The following is a 16,651-nucleotide window of genomic DNA, read 5'->3' on the forward strand; positions in this document are numbered from 1 at the left end:
CAACCGGGAGTAAAGCTCCGCGCACCCCCTTTTGTACCGGACCTACTTTAAACTAGGATTAAAAGGGAGCGCATCGAAAGTCAGTTCTCTACTAATAGATGGCTCGTGCCGCAAGGAGTTTCGATGGTGGCGCCGCCATGGCACGCCTCCACAGGGCCTCGTTTCTCAGATCCAGCTAGGGAAGTGCTAGGCGGGGGAGGTGTCGGATCCGCCGCTTGAGCCAGATCGACATGCCGCCGCCCGCACCTCGACGCGTCGACACCTTATGGAGAAAACCAGCCGGGATTGCCTCGCCGCCACCGTCCTTGTTGCCGCACGAGCTTCCGACTCTAGCGGCAACGTGGCTGGAAGAGGATGGAGGGGCTTGGTGGCGGTGGTGGCTCGGGTTCCGCCCTTGTCGCCCGAGAGGGGCGACACGGGGGACCCGAGAGAATCAAATAATAGTTCCGCGTTGGATGCATGGATGGTCAAAGCGATGTTCTCTTCGTTGCATGACAATGCAATGCAACCAAAAGTTTACTCACAGGAAGAATGTTACAATTCCCATAGTCCCTTCAAAATTGCCAAAATTCCAAACTGTGAGACAAAACCTCCTGTCCAGAACTCCGTACATACTAACTAATCGTTTGAAATGTCTTGGGTAACCAATTGATATGTCATCAGTGCAACCAAAGAATAGGCGAGACCGAGACGCAGCATAATGAATAATCCACCGCAAATTTCACAAGGTGAAAGTCTGCTACACCGTATCCGTGGCAATGTGTCAGCTACCTTAATCCATGACTGGAACGTCCCCAAACTCCCCAAGTAATCTCCGCCAGGCCAAAATGGATTACACATCACAGGACTACCACAAATGTGTCGGAAGAACCAGGAAATCAGGCAAGCCGCTGCCATCCGGGTTCCAGTTCTAGCCTACTTTTACTGCTACACTAGCACCAAATAAATTGCTGGTGAAGAACCAAGTCTTCTATGCTTGGTCGGGTGGATCTTCTATCATACAAGAAGGGGTCAGCCTTACTCAATGCACTCAAATGTCAAGTTGATCTATGTTGATCATGCTTGCAGCATTCTGGATCAGTTGCTTCCTATATTCGACCTGGAAAGGTGCAGCACAAGGATCAGAACGAGGTGCGCAAACTCTATTTTAGGGGTGCTCCCATGAATCTTCTGTTGCTTACCCGGGTACCCATTAGTGATGAGAAGACAACATTGGCCTCAGCAGCATCCTCAACCTTAAGCTGCTTTAACAGCCGCCTCTCAGGATCCATTGTAGTTTCCCATAATTGCGCAGGCATCATCTCACCCAAACCTATTACAACACCAGAGAAGCAAATACAAGATAAACATGGAGGAAACATAAGACTTGTTGAAGGTGTAACAAACTTGGAACAAACACGAGACAGTCTTGTCAATCGGAGGTGGAAGTGATCATTAACCACGTCAGGATGATATAGGACGGAATAAAATGTTCAATACCTTTAAACCTCTGGATATGATATGATGCATTTGCAGGGAAGGTGTTAACTATCTTTTTAAGATCAGCATCATCATAGCAATAATGTGCTTGTTTCCCACGCTCAACCTAACACCATGACATATATACTCAACTCTTAACAACTAAGATCAATTCGTCATTCAAGCATAAAGTGTACTAGAGTTTGAAGTCACAAACGAACCTTATAAAGAGGAGGTACACCAACGTAGATGCAACCTTCATCAAATAGTGCTCTCTGCAAAATGCATGAGTTCCTAATGAAACCCTTGTTCACAATATAAACATTTGCCAACATCTTGTGGTAAGAACAGTTACCGGATCAAAGCAAAATCTCTCGTAGTAGATAAACAGAAAAACTCATAGTGAAACTAAACTTTTGCAACCACAAGCCAATCAGACAAGGAAAAGCACCAACCAACACGAACATTTTTGACATATTGGATTGAATTGGTGAGAAAGTGATTGTAGCCTTCTGTAGGAACAGTTGGTAATTGGGTATGACTAATACTAATACCAGGAGAAGAGGATTCATGTTTCCGACCACACTGTTTGGTTCTTGTGGATTTTCTGCAGTGCAAAGAGGATACTAAGGGGGTGTTTAGGAGCACTCCACTCCACGAAAAATTGCTCCACTCCACCAACTCCGAAAATTTCGCAGCCAAACGCGTCTAGCTCCGGCAACTCCGGCTCCAGGAAAAAGGTGGAGCAGGGGGGTAGATCCACGTTTTTTGTGGAGTACCTCAATAGGTGCTCCAAAAACCCCATGTACAGACCTCCTCGTGGAGTTGGTGGGTATTTACCCACCATTGCCACTCGTTACACAATAACGGTTCGCGAAGAAAAACAGACTCCCGTCGCCCCGTCCCTGGCGCGCGCCGCCCCCCGCCTGCCGCGCCGCCCGCCCCCCGCCGCGCCGCGCCTGCTCGCCCCTGCCGCGCCCGCCGCCTACCCCTGCCGCGCCGCCCGCCGCGCGCCCACTACGCGCCCACCTCTTTCCCTCTCTCTCTCTCTCTCTCTTACTTCCAAGCTTTGCTTTTCCCTTTGCCCGGTGGTGGGGTGCTGGACTGCTGGCCTCGGCGTCCGCGTCCAGCAGCAAGTGCGAGAGCAGAGCAGCGCCACATTGCGTGTCCTGCCCAATCTCTAGCAGTAGCAGGGGGATTCGTGAGTGCGGGGCTGCGAATCTTGAAGAACGCGGCTGCGGCGGCGGCCATGCCGGAGTCCTGGAGACCCGCCGAGGCGAGCGCCTCGCCGTCCGATGCAGGGGCCGTCGGCGCCTCGGCTCAGAGCCAGGGCACGGGCAATGGCGGCAAAGGGCACGCGGCGGCGGCGACGGCGGCGGCGACGCGGGTGCTGTTCCACAAGTTGTTCGCGTTCGCGGACTCCACGGACGTTCGCGTAGTGATTGGAGAAAGAGGAGAGAGAGAGGAAGAAGAGAGGAGAAAATAGAAGAGTATGACATGTGGGTCCGTTCACAAAGGGTAAAATAGACCATTCACAACAAGTGCTCATATTTTTGGAGCTGGAGCACTGCTATCAGCCAAACACGTGCAGCAGCTCCATGTTTTTTTGGAGTTGGTGGAGTGGAGCTAGGAAAGTGTGGAGCTGGTGGAGTGGAGCTGGTTTTTTTGGAGTGGAGTGCTCCCAAACAGGCCCTAACTGGACTTTAGGATGAACAAACAGCCCTACAACCCCCTTTGGATTTGACCTTTTCCCAACCTCAATTTTACATGATTTCACTTTCAGGTCAAATCCCATCCTAACCAAGTACCAACAATCTTAGATTCCCTTTTTGGATGAGCATTATCCAAATCAAACCTTATCTTTTAGCCCTATTCACCCAATCCACCAGCAAGCCTTGTATAAAAGTAAAATAATGACAATAGAAGTATTGACTACACAATCAGATGTAAACTCTTTCGCAAAAAAAAAAAAACAAGAAGAAGAAGAAGATGTAAACTCTTATGAATACAGAACCTAACAGATGAGATATGCTCCTCAGTTTGCAGATGCTTCAAGATAAGTACCTGATATCTGAAGAAGAAAGTAAGGAGGAGAGTCCGGATATGTGCACCATCAACATCAGCATCAGTTAGAATAACTATCTTATGATACCGAAGAGCTTCCTTCTTAAAATCCTCACCCTAAAAGTATAATATATTAGATAAGACCCAAAAAGAATAACAGGATAAAAGAGTAAAAGAGTATGCAACCTTCACTCCTAGTCCAAGAGCAAGGATAAGATTTTGGATCTCTTCATTTTTGTACAAGGCTGCTTCATCCTTTCTTTCAATGTTGAGAATTTTACCCCTTAGAGGCAAAATAGCCTGCAATCAGTTGTTAGGCATGAATAGACTTCAAGTAAATGCTAGGAACATGGCACGTAAGCTGCAGACACACTTGTGTAGAAAAACAATCAAATATGAATTATCTTCTCATATTGTGTGGTAATGAATAATGGCCTCTGCACTGCAAATGAAGTGCATATAGTTCTAACCATTTTGTTGCCATTTGTCAATTCCTGCCAGACAACTAATCTACTTTGACCACTGACATTTTGCAATTGCTAGAGTTATGTACAGAACTAACTAATAGAAGCTTCGAGTGAAGTCCAGGAACCACTGATTCCAAAGAAATGAAAGAGAATCCATTTACAACCAACTGCTCCAGCTATACTAATATTGCACAATTTAGTTGCCGGTATTAGTATCCATGCAAACCTTGAATCCCACTCATATTAATTACTTCTAGACAATCAAACAAAGGAAGGGATAATGCAACTATATCAATTCTCAGTAGTACCTCCATACAATATTATCTAGGCTCTGGCAGCCCCATAATGCTATGCAAGCCCAGAAAGGGCAATTGCCTATGCTCGGGAGCCAAAATATCTACATATATTTTGCAAATAGCTAGAAAGAAGCCACCAGACATGGAAAACATAAAATAAATATTAAATAAACACAAAGTGCAATGAGAGAAGTTGAATGTGCAATGAGGATAAACGCATCATGCTTGGTCTGCAGAGGATGGCAGCAAAATTGTGTATTACACTATTATCCCGTTTACAATTAATTACTTCAATGCATGGCAAGCTTTTTTTCTTTTTGACGAGGGCAATGCATGGTAAGCTTTGAAAAATGCAACACTACAGGAGCTAGTTAAACCAGAAATCTAGAAAGAATGGCTGGAGCATTCCCCATCAAAGAAGGCCACATCACACATATCTAATAATCTACAACTCTGAAGTCTGAACATCAACCAGAGTCCTGAAACCTGCTGTAGGTACAAGTGTTGAACATATTGAAAAAAGATGAACAAATTTTACCTGAAATCTCCTATCCCGTCCCTGCTTTGCACTGCCGCCTGCAGAATCACCTTCAACGATGAAGATTTCTGCATTTTGATTAAAAATCAGCAAATGTCAGAGCCAAGAAGTGTGGCAAGGGGCCTAAGCCAGACTACAATTTGAACCCAAGAGTGTCACAGATTGTCAATATCAACTTCTGCTCACCAGATTCTTCAGGATTAGTTGATGCACAATCAGCTAGTTTTCCAGGGAGTGAAGAAGATTTCAACACGCTCTTTGTCCTCACTAATTCTCTAGCTCGCTTAGCTGCCAAGGCAGCCTGCAACAAAAAGAGTTTATCACATACAGCATCAGAACAATAACCAACAAGCTCCTAAGAAACCATCTTGCTAAAACAATGAATATAATAAAAATATCTTTTCTTCCAAATCATGTTGAATATTACAAGAACCATGTACCTTGAGAGCATTAAGGGACTTTGATAGGATTGAATCCAGAACATCTGGATGAAGCTCTAAGTACTCCGTCAAGTTTTCTTGAACAGATTGTTCAACTATTCTCCGTACTTCTGGATTTCCCAACCTTGTCTGTGAAATAAAAATGGAAATAGAATTAACCGGCCATCCGGAGGAAATATACGAAGAAATGGTAAACCATTAAATATCAGATAAAATTTGAAGAACCATGTCACCAAAGACAAGCTGTCACCTTTGTTTGACCTTCAAATTCTGGACTAGGGACCTTCACTGAAATGACACATGTCATTCCTTCTCTTACATGCTCCCCACTCAAGGTAATATCTTTATCCTACAAAGAGCAATAGATATAGTTTATTATTTTTTTTATTTGGTTGGATAAATAGGATTCAAAAGTGCAGTTCAAAGAGTTAAATAGATCCATTACATATATAGTTGTTACTGTCCACACTCAATTAAGAAAAAAATCTCCAATAAAATGGTTTATAGAATCATCAGGTTGCAGTTGAGCACACGAGAGCCAATAGATGCATTCATATGCAACTAAAGAAACTACTTTATCACCTTAATAGTCTTCGACTTCTTTGCAAGGTTATTAATTGTTCTAGTCAATGAAGCCTTCAGACCTTCAATATGAGTACCACCGTCAATAGTACGGATACTGTTTGCGTATCCTAGCACTGTATCAGAGTAGGAATCAGAGCACCTGTAAATGGTGACAGTTTATTGCGTGAGAAGAAGGCAAATTACTAAGATTTGGAATAAATAGAGTAATCAATTGCAAAATCCAGTCCATAAACATGCAAGATAAATGCAGGCTAGCCCATGAACTAAAAACTATAGAACTCTGTCCACAACTTGAGAAACCAGACAAAAATTCAGACAAAAAGGCATGGCAGATTTATATGAGCATTTGAAAAATTTATCAGGCCCAATCCTCAAAATTCTAGCAAAAAGATTAAGGCCGAATAAGGCACTACATTTTGAGAACACAAATGTTAAAAAGTTTCAAACTTGGAAACAAGAATCAGATGTCTAAAGAAGACAAGATATCCTAAAAACTGTAGATATGTTCAACCAGACAAACTATCCCTTTGTGTTAGCAACTGATTCAAACAGAACATGAAAAGACATGATGCAGTGCCAGTACATAACATAGCTGAACAGTTTTGCAAAAGAAAAATCGAGGAAATTCATTTTACCATTGAAGGGAGACATCCACTGTTATACCATCCAACTCCTTTCTGTACGCAATCGGGTCATGCAGGGGTTTCTAGAGAAGAAAGCACATCCAAGAAATAGAGTTAGGTTGCTGGATAGCAAAACATAATGATTTGCCTGTTACATGCAACAATAGACTTCAATCTGATGGCTTCATTCTTAAAGTGAAACTTAGGCCCTGTTTGCACAAGTTATTTCTTAGCTTCTACACAGATTAAGCAGAAGCTACGCCCAAAGACAGGAATGTGCTTTTCCCCTGTTTCTCTAATAAGCCGGTTCTGCACTATAATAAATTATGCAAAACAGGGCCTTAGGGGCACAAGCCTCAATAATGTATGTACTAATACTAACATAACGTGCAAGTTATTGGCTAGTCCCTTCAGAACAATAAAGAATACATACAATAAGCAACTATAACAAAAACAAACCACGCTCATACATCATTTAAAATTTTGTAAGAACTAGTGCAGAGACAATCCAGTTCAGTCTATGAGCACATGAACAAAATCATGCATTCAACTATTGAAACTTTGTTGAAACAAACCAGCAAATGTAACTTATTTTTCTCTAATTCTGGAATCAGCAATATAGCAGATGATATCACTGGTCAACGAAACATTTTCTAAGAAGTCAACATTAGTGTTAAGTACAGCACATTCAAGTACTGTTCATTTCAGTTGCATGTAAAAAATATAACAAACAACTAAGTACAGGTAGATTTTAATATTTTTTATGAGTCCAGCAGAAAATACAATTTTAGCCTATACAAATAACTTATGCCTAGTCTATATTCTCTACTCAGAACTGAAAACAATCACAACTCCTACATTTTAAGAGTCTTAGCAAAATTGGAACTGGATGAAAAACATGTAGCTTCAGATGTTATAGGGCAAACCTTATCAGTATTCAACCATTTAACATATTCAACAAGGCCACCAGCATAACAGTATTCATTATGTTGAACCTCTGTGTGTCCTTCTTCTTTAGTCAAGGTTATTGTCAGCTGATATAACAGAGAAGTTTAATTAACCAGAGGTATACTTTCAACATGACAAATATTACAGCGAACCTGTGTGTGCATATCAACATTAGAAAGAAGACAGCTACAGGCAGTAAAAGCTACCAAATCTTAGAGGAATTTTTTAAACAAATACAATAATTTAAAAATGATGTGTGCATGTGCAAAAAAAATTACCTAACAAAGAAAATTGCAACCGACTTAAAATGTACAATGTGATACATGCTGAGAAAGAAGTAAACAGAACATACACGACCAAGTGCAAAAGACAAGAGATTAGAGCATTTCATGATGAAAATTAACTGAAGATTATCCATCACATCAGTACAACATATTTTCCATAGCAGCTACATTTGCGTATTGTTACTTGGTTTCATTGCATTTATGGTACATCTCCCCAAATACTCACAATTAGCAGCTGCCTTCATCACAAAACATATCATCATTTATCAACCTAAAGATTTGATGGAGTAGAATATTTTCACTACTAAGGCAAAGTATATACAAAATCTACTATACTGTGAACAGAAATAAGGTGTAATCTGTCCATCAATGAAAACTACAGCTACTAACTTTTCTTTCTTTTCTAACAATGGTGAAAATAAAAGAATGAAATGCACTCCTATGCATGAAAATGGTGAATATAAATAGGTAATCTACTCAATCATCTAACAAGCATGTGTTCAAGGTCTGGGTTTGGCCTGGGTCAAGTAACGGTAAAAAGGAACTCTAAAACCTTATAACGACAGAACTCGGATCAAATTATGAATCAGCTAGCCAATAAATAAGGTAAGGCTGTTAATAATCTACAGAAATCCCTAACTGGTATAAAACAGTGAAGTTATCTATGTGAAAAGATTACAATACCTCGGGATTTAGAAAGGCAAGCTCTCGGATGCGACTAGAGATTGTATTGAAGTCAAAACTGATGGTGGTGGTAAATACTACATTTAGAAAAAATGATTAATCACTGGAGCAGCATCACTGGTAGTGCTTAGACCAGAGAACTTTTGAAGAATAAAAGCTTACTATCTTTATCAGGCCAAAATCTGATGCGTGTTCCTTGGCGAGAACTTGTTTCACCAGACAGTGTGATACTATTTAGTGTCGTCAATGGTTTCCCCCGAGAATAGCTTTGTCTGTATTCCTTCCCATCACGCCAAACAGTAACTTCAAGTGCCTGAGTTTGTGACATCACGACGATTAATTGAATCAAAAGCGCAGAAGATGCAGGGGTAATAAATCAAAGACATACTAACAATGCCATTGACACTTACTTTCATATAAAGGAGCAATGTTAGTGAATACAATATAATGGAAACTTCCTTAGACAGAAGCAAATTGAAAATCATGGCAAAATTTCAACAAAAATGCTCAGTATTAAGTATTAACACTACAGCTAAAATCACAGTACAAAGCAGAGGCAAGACCCACAGAATTATTGTCCATTACATGCTGACCTGTATCGTAATTGTATATAACCACACATGTTCTTTCTCCGGATGTTACTTTTTCAGGTAAGTTAAGATATGACAGGCAAATGTTGCTTAGCATACTATATACCATTATGATGGTGGTGTTTTGATAGCAAACGGCACGCCATTAAGCATTATGAATTCATGTAGTTTAGAATAGTCTTGAAATATTAAATAGCAAACAGTGATTCACATCAGCTGCATTACTTATCTGTTTACATGTTAAAATAATTTTTCATCTAGCACTGCCTCAAAGGAAATCTGCAAAGGGCTGGTAGTCCTTAACAGTGATTCAATTATCCTGTACCTACCCTTACACATCATAACACTCGCAAAACCATAGAAAAAATATTTTAATCCTCTGCCATATTACTTCTCAATTCTATTGCTATCTGGATTTGGGAGGTTAGGTTCCACAACTTAATTAGGGGCTACTCACAAAAAAAAACATTATAGCAAATGAAGCTACCAGATTACCTAACTCTGTCACCCAATAGATCAATTTTATGTATACATTTTTTTTCTTAATTTTTCCAAAGAACAGTATATTCAAAGCCAACAAGAGGTCAAAATACAAACCTCTGATAAAGCATTAACCACTGACAGGCCAACACCATGCAGCCCTCCAGAGACACTGTAACCACTCTTTGAACCTCCAAATTTGCCACCAGCGTGCATTAACTGAATTATTAAGAAAATACAACTGTTATTGAACATAAAGAATTTCAAGTGTTAACCTCCAAGAAAAACATCAGGGTTCAGAAATGAAAGAGGGTTCATAAACATGCTTAAGAATGTGCATGTAACCAAACAAGCACCATATACTGACAAACAAAAGAGCAGCTAAAAGGCTACACTTTGTTTATGCAGTGGTAATCTAAGGCAACAAAGCACTCTTTCTGGACTACTCAAACCAAACACTCCAAAACAATGTAGGCAACAAAATAGAAAACTAAACTAACAATGAAACTAAAAATGGCATCTTGTAGCCATTTTGTGTGGAAACAGTTCACAAACATTTCCTTCTTTGCTTCTTATTCTATGCCAGCTATATTCGAGCATTTAACAAAATTCAGAAAATAACTAAATAAGAACAAAATGACATAGTAATTAGTAGAAGAGTGTTAAGACTTGCACAGTTTTGCTTTATAAGCATATGTAAATGCAATAGCAAAACAATGGTTCGCCTACTTAACTACAACAAATAGGCCACAAAATTCACAGCAATTAAAATGGGGTTAAAGAAAAGGGTTGAAGTATACCGTTAAGACAGTCTCCACACAAGATTTCTTCGTCTGGGGGTGTATGTCTGTAGGAATCTGCAGTACGTATAGATTAAAGAAGTAATTTGGTTAAATGACAGACAAAATGATATTCCACGGAGGCTGTACGAAGATGCATGTTACGTAGTCCAAAGTTTGCTTTTAAGTTCTAAAAAGGTACAAGAGAAAAAAATTACAGCTCAAGAAAACATCAGCAAGTTGTTCAATCAACAAAAATATTTGAACTAGAACACAGAAATCCAGCAATCCTTTATATTATTCAAGCAAATTAGATATCACAGTTGGTATGGAGTATTAATAACTAAGATCATAAAAGGATGGAATGAGACTGCCAAAGAAGCATTACAATGAGTGCACCCAATCAGACAAACGGGCAAGGGGATGTGCATCAGACTGCCAAAGAAATACTGTGCTTTAGTAAACAGGTAACACCTCAGCTGCTATAAGCAAACAACCAAAACTGTGCTAGAACTGTCCATGTCTGGACAAACATACAGTGAAAATGTGGCAGATGACATGCAACTCCTAAGATGAGAAGGGTCAATAAAACCCTCCTATTGTCCTATTGATGGATTAATCGACACCTTTGGCTCCTAGAAGTCTAGAACAAATTCCATTCTATCATGGATTCTAACATGTGTGCAACAAAATAAAAATGTTGTCAATTTAAATAAGGACTTGATGAAACATGGTAAGGACGAGCATAAATGGTAATTCATTGCTTGGCACATCAGATGTTAAATAACAGCTATTTCATGTAAATATGGTATAAAGGACAGAGATTTCTTAAATATATATTTGACTTGACTACCCAACAAGTACAATGACCTGCCAGAATGAACACAACAGCATAACACATGAAATTCACCACCGAACCACATAGTTCTTGACTATTTCAAAAGCATCAAGTGTGGACTTTATTTCCTTAATAGAATAACCATGGAATTCAGATTTTTATAAACTGCGTACCCCACGGCCATTGTCTGTTACACTAACTGAATTGTCATCATGAAGGACTACATTAATCTTCGAGGCATGACCCGCTTGAGCTTCATCCACAGCATTATCCAATATTTCATAAACCTATCATACAGCAACCAAAACAACGATCAAACAAGGCACAAAACAGAAAACAAAAAAAAAAGAGAAACAGAAGCATAATCTCTTGCATTCCATTTACCAGATGATGCAATCCACGTGGTCCTGTGCTCCCAATGTACATACCAGGTCTTGTGCGAACTCCATCTAGGGCTTCTAAGACCTAAAAAAATTACCGATTGAGCATAAAACCAAAGTTGCTCAGAATAATTCATCCATAATTCCAATGAGTGGCAAAATTCATTCACTAATAACACATTGTTAGCTTTTTAACAGTATGGGTAAAGTACATAACAAATACCTTAAGATCTGAAGTTGTTTTGAAAATGAATGGCCATGTATACAGTGTTTTCTAAATTATTAAAGAAAAAGTAGGACATAAGGGTTATTTGCATGTACCAAACTGATCTCAACCCCTTTCACTCGGTGTCATGATTCATAATCATAAACCACCAAGGAATTTGGAATCAATCATACACATCAATAATGTCATGAGTTTACATGAAAGAGGACAGACACACAAATATTATGTTCGTGGCATGCTACATAGGTCTTCATATCAAATAATCCAAATGGCGCCCCACAGAAAACAAGTCCATGACACCACCATTTAACCAAAAATAATGCACTTCATCAATCCATTGAAGATCTGAAGGCGTTCATATTAACAAATGAGTGCGAAGGTTGCTTCAAACTAATTTCTCTAACATTTGCACATGAACCTACAAAATCTGAAGAAAAGAATGCTCAGCAATTTTGTATTGGTTCACAAGGTTGTTTGGCACCATTTAAACGCCACTCCCTCCTAGCTCTCCCTCACCTACTTACAGAATGGCAGGCACACTTGTGCTCCCCCCCACCCCCCACCCCCACCCCAATCTCCCTCCCTACACATTCACTCTGGTGCGCTCCTCCAGGCTCTTCCACGCTACTTTTCTCACCAGATGACACAATTTCTAATGCCATTAGAAAATTTTAACACAATAGCCTTCCTTCCTTTTTTCCATCATGTGCAATAGGGAAGCCACAACACAGAGTTGTGCGCTTGACCATCCTAACTACAGGGATACAATACCGACAGACGATCCATTTAGCATCTGGTACAATGAGCCCAATTCCTTGCACGCCCAAGCTCTAGGCTTTTGTGGCCACAAAAAGAATAAGGGTGTCTTTGGTTGGACTTTCCAACCTGCTTTTGCTTTTGCAAAAGCCAACCAAAGGGCTTAAAAGCCATAGGTGCTTTTGCCCAAAAGCTGCTTTTGCTCCAGTACAAAATTAAAAGCATCTCTTCCCCTGCTTTCAAGTGCTTTTGGGGTAAAAAATTACCCACCTGCCACTAATTATGAAAGGTAACGGTTCGTTTTGCTTCCCCCGTTCTATTTTCTCCCCGACGCGCAGTCCCCTCCGCCTCCTTCGCGCGCCTCCCCCGCCGGCCTACCGCCCGTGTCCGCCGCGTCACCGGCAGCAACAGCGACCACCTCCGACACCCAGAGGAGAGGAAGGAGACGCACGGTGGCTCGATCTGATCGGCCGCCTCCCGGACGACGTCCTCGGCGCCGTCATCACGCTGCTGCCCGCCACCGACGGCGCCCGCACCCAGATCGACGACATGCTCCAGCCACCCGGCCTCGACGGGCTCCAGGAGTTTTGCCTCCGGCTGCGCTTCTCCTCCCCCTTCCCCATCGCTATGGCTCTGAAAAACAGCCGCCGGCATTCGGCGCCGGCGCCGCTGTCCATGTTCCGCTTCTCGGCGACCCTGCGCGTGCTCCGCATCTGCTCTGACCATGGCGGACTTGAGTTCCCTGCGGAGGCCGCCGCCGCCTTCGCCCGCGTGCTGTCGGACATCTTGGAAGCGGCGCCGGCACCGTCGTGGCGGACGGACTGGATCCTCACCGACTACGCAGTGTACTGGGCGCCGGAGGCCGCGGCGAGGCACGGCGTGCCGTGCGCGTACCTCAGCCTGTAGGCTGCTGCGGCGCTCGGCTTCTTCGGCTCCCCGGAGGTGCTCATGGGCTGCGGCAGGCACGCCAAGACGGCGCCGGAGCATCTCACCGAGGTCCCCGACTTCGTGCCCTTCCCGAGCACCGTCGCGTACCGCGGCGACGAGGCGCGCGGGATGTTGCTGGTCGCGGTCGCCGACGTGTCCGGCGTGGTGGAGCTCACCGCTCCGGCATGTCCATCGCCGGCAGCCAGGTCGTGGGCATCAGGACCAGCATGGAGTTCGAGCCGGAGTGGCTGCGGCTGCTCGGCGAGCTGTACCAGAAGCTGGGTGCCTCAGGTGAGCTTCCTGGCTCACGGGTCCGGTGTATCAGATGTTCTCAGCCGAGAAAGAAAGCTCGAAGAAGTCATCATCGAGGATGCTCCACTGTTAGCAAGTATCATCACAGATTGTCTAACGTGTGTGTGGCCTGAAATCCCTCTACTATTTTCTCGAAAAAATGCCTCTGTACTATTGGAGCAGTGCTGTCCGAGGCAAATGGCTGCTTCACTTCAGTTAGTCTTACTTGTCAAGTATCTATGTTCAAAGATCTATATTTTCACACTAGAACAGGTACAAGAAAAAGGCTATGTAAAAGACCCTTCTCTTCTTGTTAATATAATTCTATGTAGCTTTCCTTTGATGGCCGGTGCGAGAGGAGGATGGTAATGTTGAGGGATAGCATCATTGTATAATTTTTTTATGGATATTGTTCTATTTATGTGGACCAATCACTTTGATGGATGAAGAACATATCAAATTTATTTTTTTTCCTTTCTAAAAGTCATTTATATGTGAATTAATGAACACATCATTTTTATTACGAGCAATTTGCATATAAACACACCCACAGACCTTTAGGGGCATTACAGGTATTTCTTACACAGCCTATAATTTCACAGCTGCTCTAACCAAATGATCTTCTGCTTTTCCCACAGCTGCTTTATCACAGCTGCTTTTTCACAGCTCACAGCTCACAGCAGCTTTTCCAAAAGTCACAGCCCAACCAAACACACCTTAAGACTTCCAACAAGCGAGTAGGGGGGGCCAGAAATCACCGCCGGCGAGGAGAATCACCTGGACGTTGGCGGCGGTGTACTCCCCGGCCACCCGCTTCTCCTGCATCGCCTCGGACGCCGCGGTGGAAGCCATGAACGCCCGCACCGGGACCCCATTCCGCCGCGGGGCCGCTCCCGCCACCACAACCCTAGAGCAGAGAGAGAGAGAGAGAGAGAGAGAGAATACGCCACCAAACCATCAGCCAGTGAGCTCCAGCGAGGGAGGTAGTAGGAAGGCGAGGGCGCACCTGGGCCCGAATAGGAACCGAGGGGCGGCGGCGGTGGAGCGCAGCGAGGGGAGCATGCGGGAGGGGACGGGGCCGGCGCCGGTGGAGAGGAGGCGGCGGAGGAGCGCGCGGAGGTGGGGAGGGGGAGGTGGCGGCCGGAGGAGGGGCGCCATCCGCGGCGGCGAGCCCAGGCGCGCGCGGAGGTCTGTGGTTGTGGCTGGGGGAAGCGGGAGGGAGGGTTTAGAGGTGCGAGTAGTGGATGAGGGAGGAGCAGCCGCGACCCGCGAGGAAGCGAGCTAGCGAGGCAGAAGGCCGAGGGTTTAGGGGCGGCCCGGATTTTGAGGAGGGCCTTTCCTTCGCAAAACGCGGAAAGGAGAATGAACAAGAGGAATGGCCGGGTGGGCTGTCCTGCATTCGGCCTGGATTTTGGGTCGGGCCATATCCGGGATGGCAACACAGACCAAGCTTGGTTCCGGCACCCGCTATATTGACAATGTTGACCACTTTCGGGTCCGTAAAATTGGAGCTGGAGCACGCACACAAACACTAATTTTTAAAACATTTCTTCGGCCACGTGTGTTTGGGCTTCATGGCAGCTTCTTAGCGTGAAAAGTTCAAACAAATAGTGAACTTCTCATGCAGCTTCAAATAAACAGCGAATTTCTTATGTAGCTTTCGGAAAGTCAGAAGTTCAGAAAAGCTGAGTAAGCTGAGTTTATATGGAAAGCTGAAAAACTCAGTTTTCTCAACTTTTTGTAGCTTTTTAGACCAGGAAGCTAAACATATTTTTTAAAAGTTAGTATTGGCTTTTCTTAATAAAAAAGACAGCAATAACTTTTCAAAAAAGCTCAAAAGTTGCAACTACTGAGAGAAGAGATCATCTTTCTCTATGAATTGACTGAGAAAAGAGATCATCTTTCTCTATGAATTGTCGTTTAGAGGATTGCGAGGCTAAAATTGTGCTCCTGCAGAATAGGAGATCATTTTTTCTATATTTTTCTCAATTAAAAAGAACTACCATCCTCTCCACTTTTCCAAATTTCTTCATCTCGTGATCTTCTTCCGCATGCATGCCTACCTCCATCATACAGCTTGCCAAAAGCCTCAACCATAAAAGCCCAGCCTCATCATGCCAGTTCGCGCCCCTGGCCAGCTGGAATAGTCTTGCCGCCCCTAGAGGGCGCACGCCCCCTGCACACACGAGCCGCACAGCCTACGTATTGCTGGAGATCATGCCTTGGCCTCATCATAGAACCACCATGCCTGACGCTCGTTGGAATGCTCCGCCTTAAGGCCATGGAGGACGCTCAGCTTCCCAACATCGCACCCCAACTTGTACGCTTGCCATGGATGTCGTCGGTGCATAGAAGATGCGATAGAGAAGAATAAAGATGATGAGGAAAGGAAGAAAAAATTTAAAAGATTACCCACCGCCATGTGGGTCCCACATGGAAGAGAAAGGGGAAAGAGAATCCTGCAGCATATCTCCCCAATAAATATATATATATAGACACACTGAAATTATGACAAGTGTATTTGGTCTTGCACTTGACATACTTTTTTCTGGTCTTGCAATTGAAAATTGAAAAGTTTAACTTGGCTCAATTTGTGGCAAGCAAAATTATGGAGCTTTCCTTCTTTTCAAATGAATAGATCTGTTTCTTTTTAACATGGCCCGTTGTCATAAACGTTTACTACCTCCATCTTAAAATCAAGCGCGGTTAAAAGTGGCATGGTCTCCAATCCTGCTTCTATAATATAATATTTATAGCAACAAAATTTTAGCCATACAAAAGTACTTTAAACACAAATCCAATTAAATTATTTTTGCAAGACAAAATTTTCATTATACAAGATTAATTGTAGGTAAAAGTTTTAGAATTTGAATCTTAAATTGCGTGCACCTTATATTTTGGAATAAAAGGAGGATTATAGTACTCGCATTTTTCAATCTGCTTCCATCCATAGTATATTTGTGATATGTAAATGTTATTGACTCGTCGTTTCCATGC

The 16,651-nt window shown here is 42.9% G+C and overlaps 1 protein-coding gene across 1 annotated transcript; it reads right to left on the bottom strand.

The window, feature by feature from the left end:
- Window positions 1-698: 698 nt before the first annotated feature.
- Window positions 699-14,893, bottom strand: LOC117857693 (DNA gyrase subunit B, chloroplastic/mitochondrial). The gene is made up of 21 exons (XM_034740510.2): window positions 14,661-14,893; window positions 14,432-14,561; window positions 11,459-11,539; window positions 11,248-11,361; window positions 10,258-10,314; window positions 9,575-9,676; window positions 8,550-8,700; window positions 8,388-8,464; window positions 7,398-7,505; window positions 6,484-6,554; window positions 5,846-5,987; window positions 5,514-5,612; window positions 5,264-5,392; window positions 5,010-5,124; window positions 4,824-4,891; window positions 3,709-3,822; window positions 3,523-3,639; window positions 1,680-1,733; window positions 1,480-1,585; window positions 1,182-1,312; window positions 699-1,099 (listed from the first exon to the last, which is right to left on the bottom strand). Exons 1-21 carry the CDS (start codon window positions 14,810-14,812, stop codon window positions 1,031-1,033), a joined length of 2,187 nt encoding a protein of 728 aa, XP_034596401.1. The 5' UTR covers window positions 14,813-14,893; the 3' UTR covers window positions 699-1,030.
- Window positions 14,894-16,651: the final 1,758 nt, after the last annotated feature.

The sequence above is a fragment of the Setaria viridis genome, chromosome 5, assembly GCF_005286985.2.
Source record: "Setaria viridis chromosome 5, Setaria_viridis_v4.0, whole genome shotgun sequence".
Lineage (NCBI taxonomy): Eukaryota > Viridiplantae > Streptophyta > Magnoliopsida > Poales > Poaceae > Setaria > Setaria viridis.

What these genes read in the sequence shown, in the direction of transcription:
- LOC117857693 (XM_034740510.2), bottom strand. Translation starts at nt 14,812, where the DNA reads ATGGCGCCCCTCCTCCGGCCGCCACCTCCCCCTCCCCACCTCCGCGCG. An exon ending in ATTTTGGCCTGATAAAGATA is followed by an intron (nt 8,465 to 8,549) that starts GTAAGCTTTTAT and finishes TTCTAAATGTAG; the next exon opens with TATTTACCACCACCATCAGT. An exon ending in GACGGGATAGGAGATTTCAG is followed by an intron (nt 3,823 to 4,823) that starts GTAAAATTTGTT and finishes AACTGATTGCAG; the next exon opens with GCTATTTTGCCTCTAAGGGG.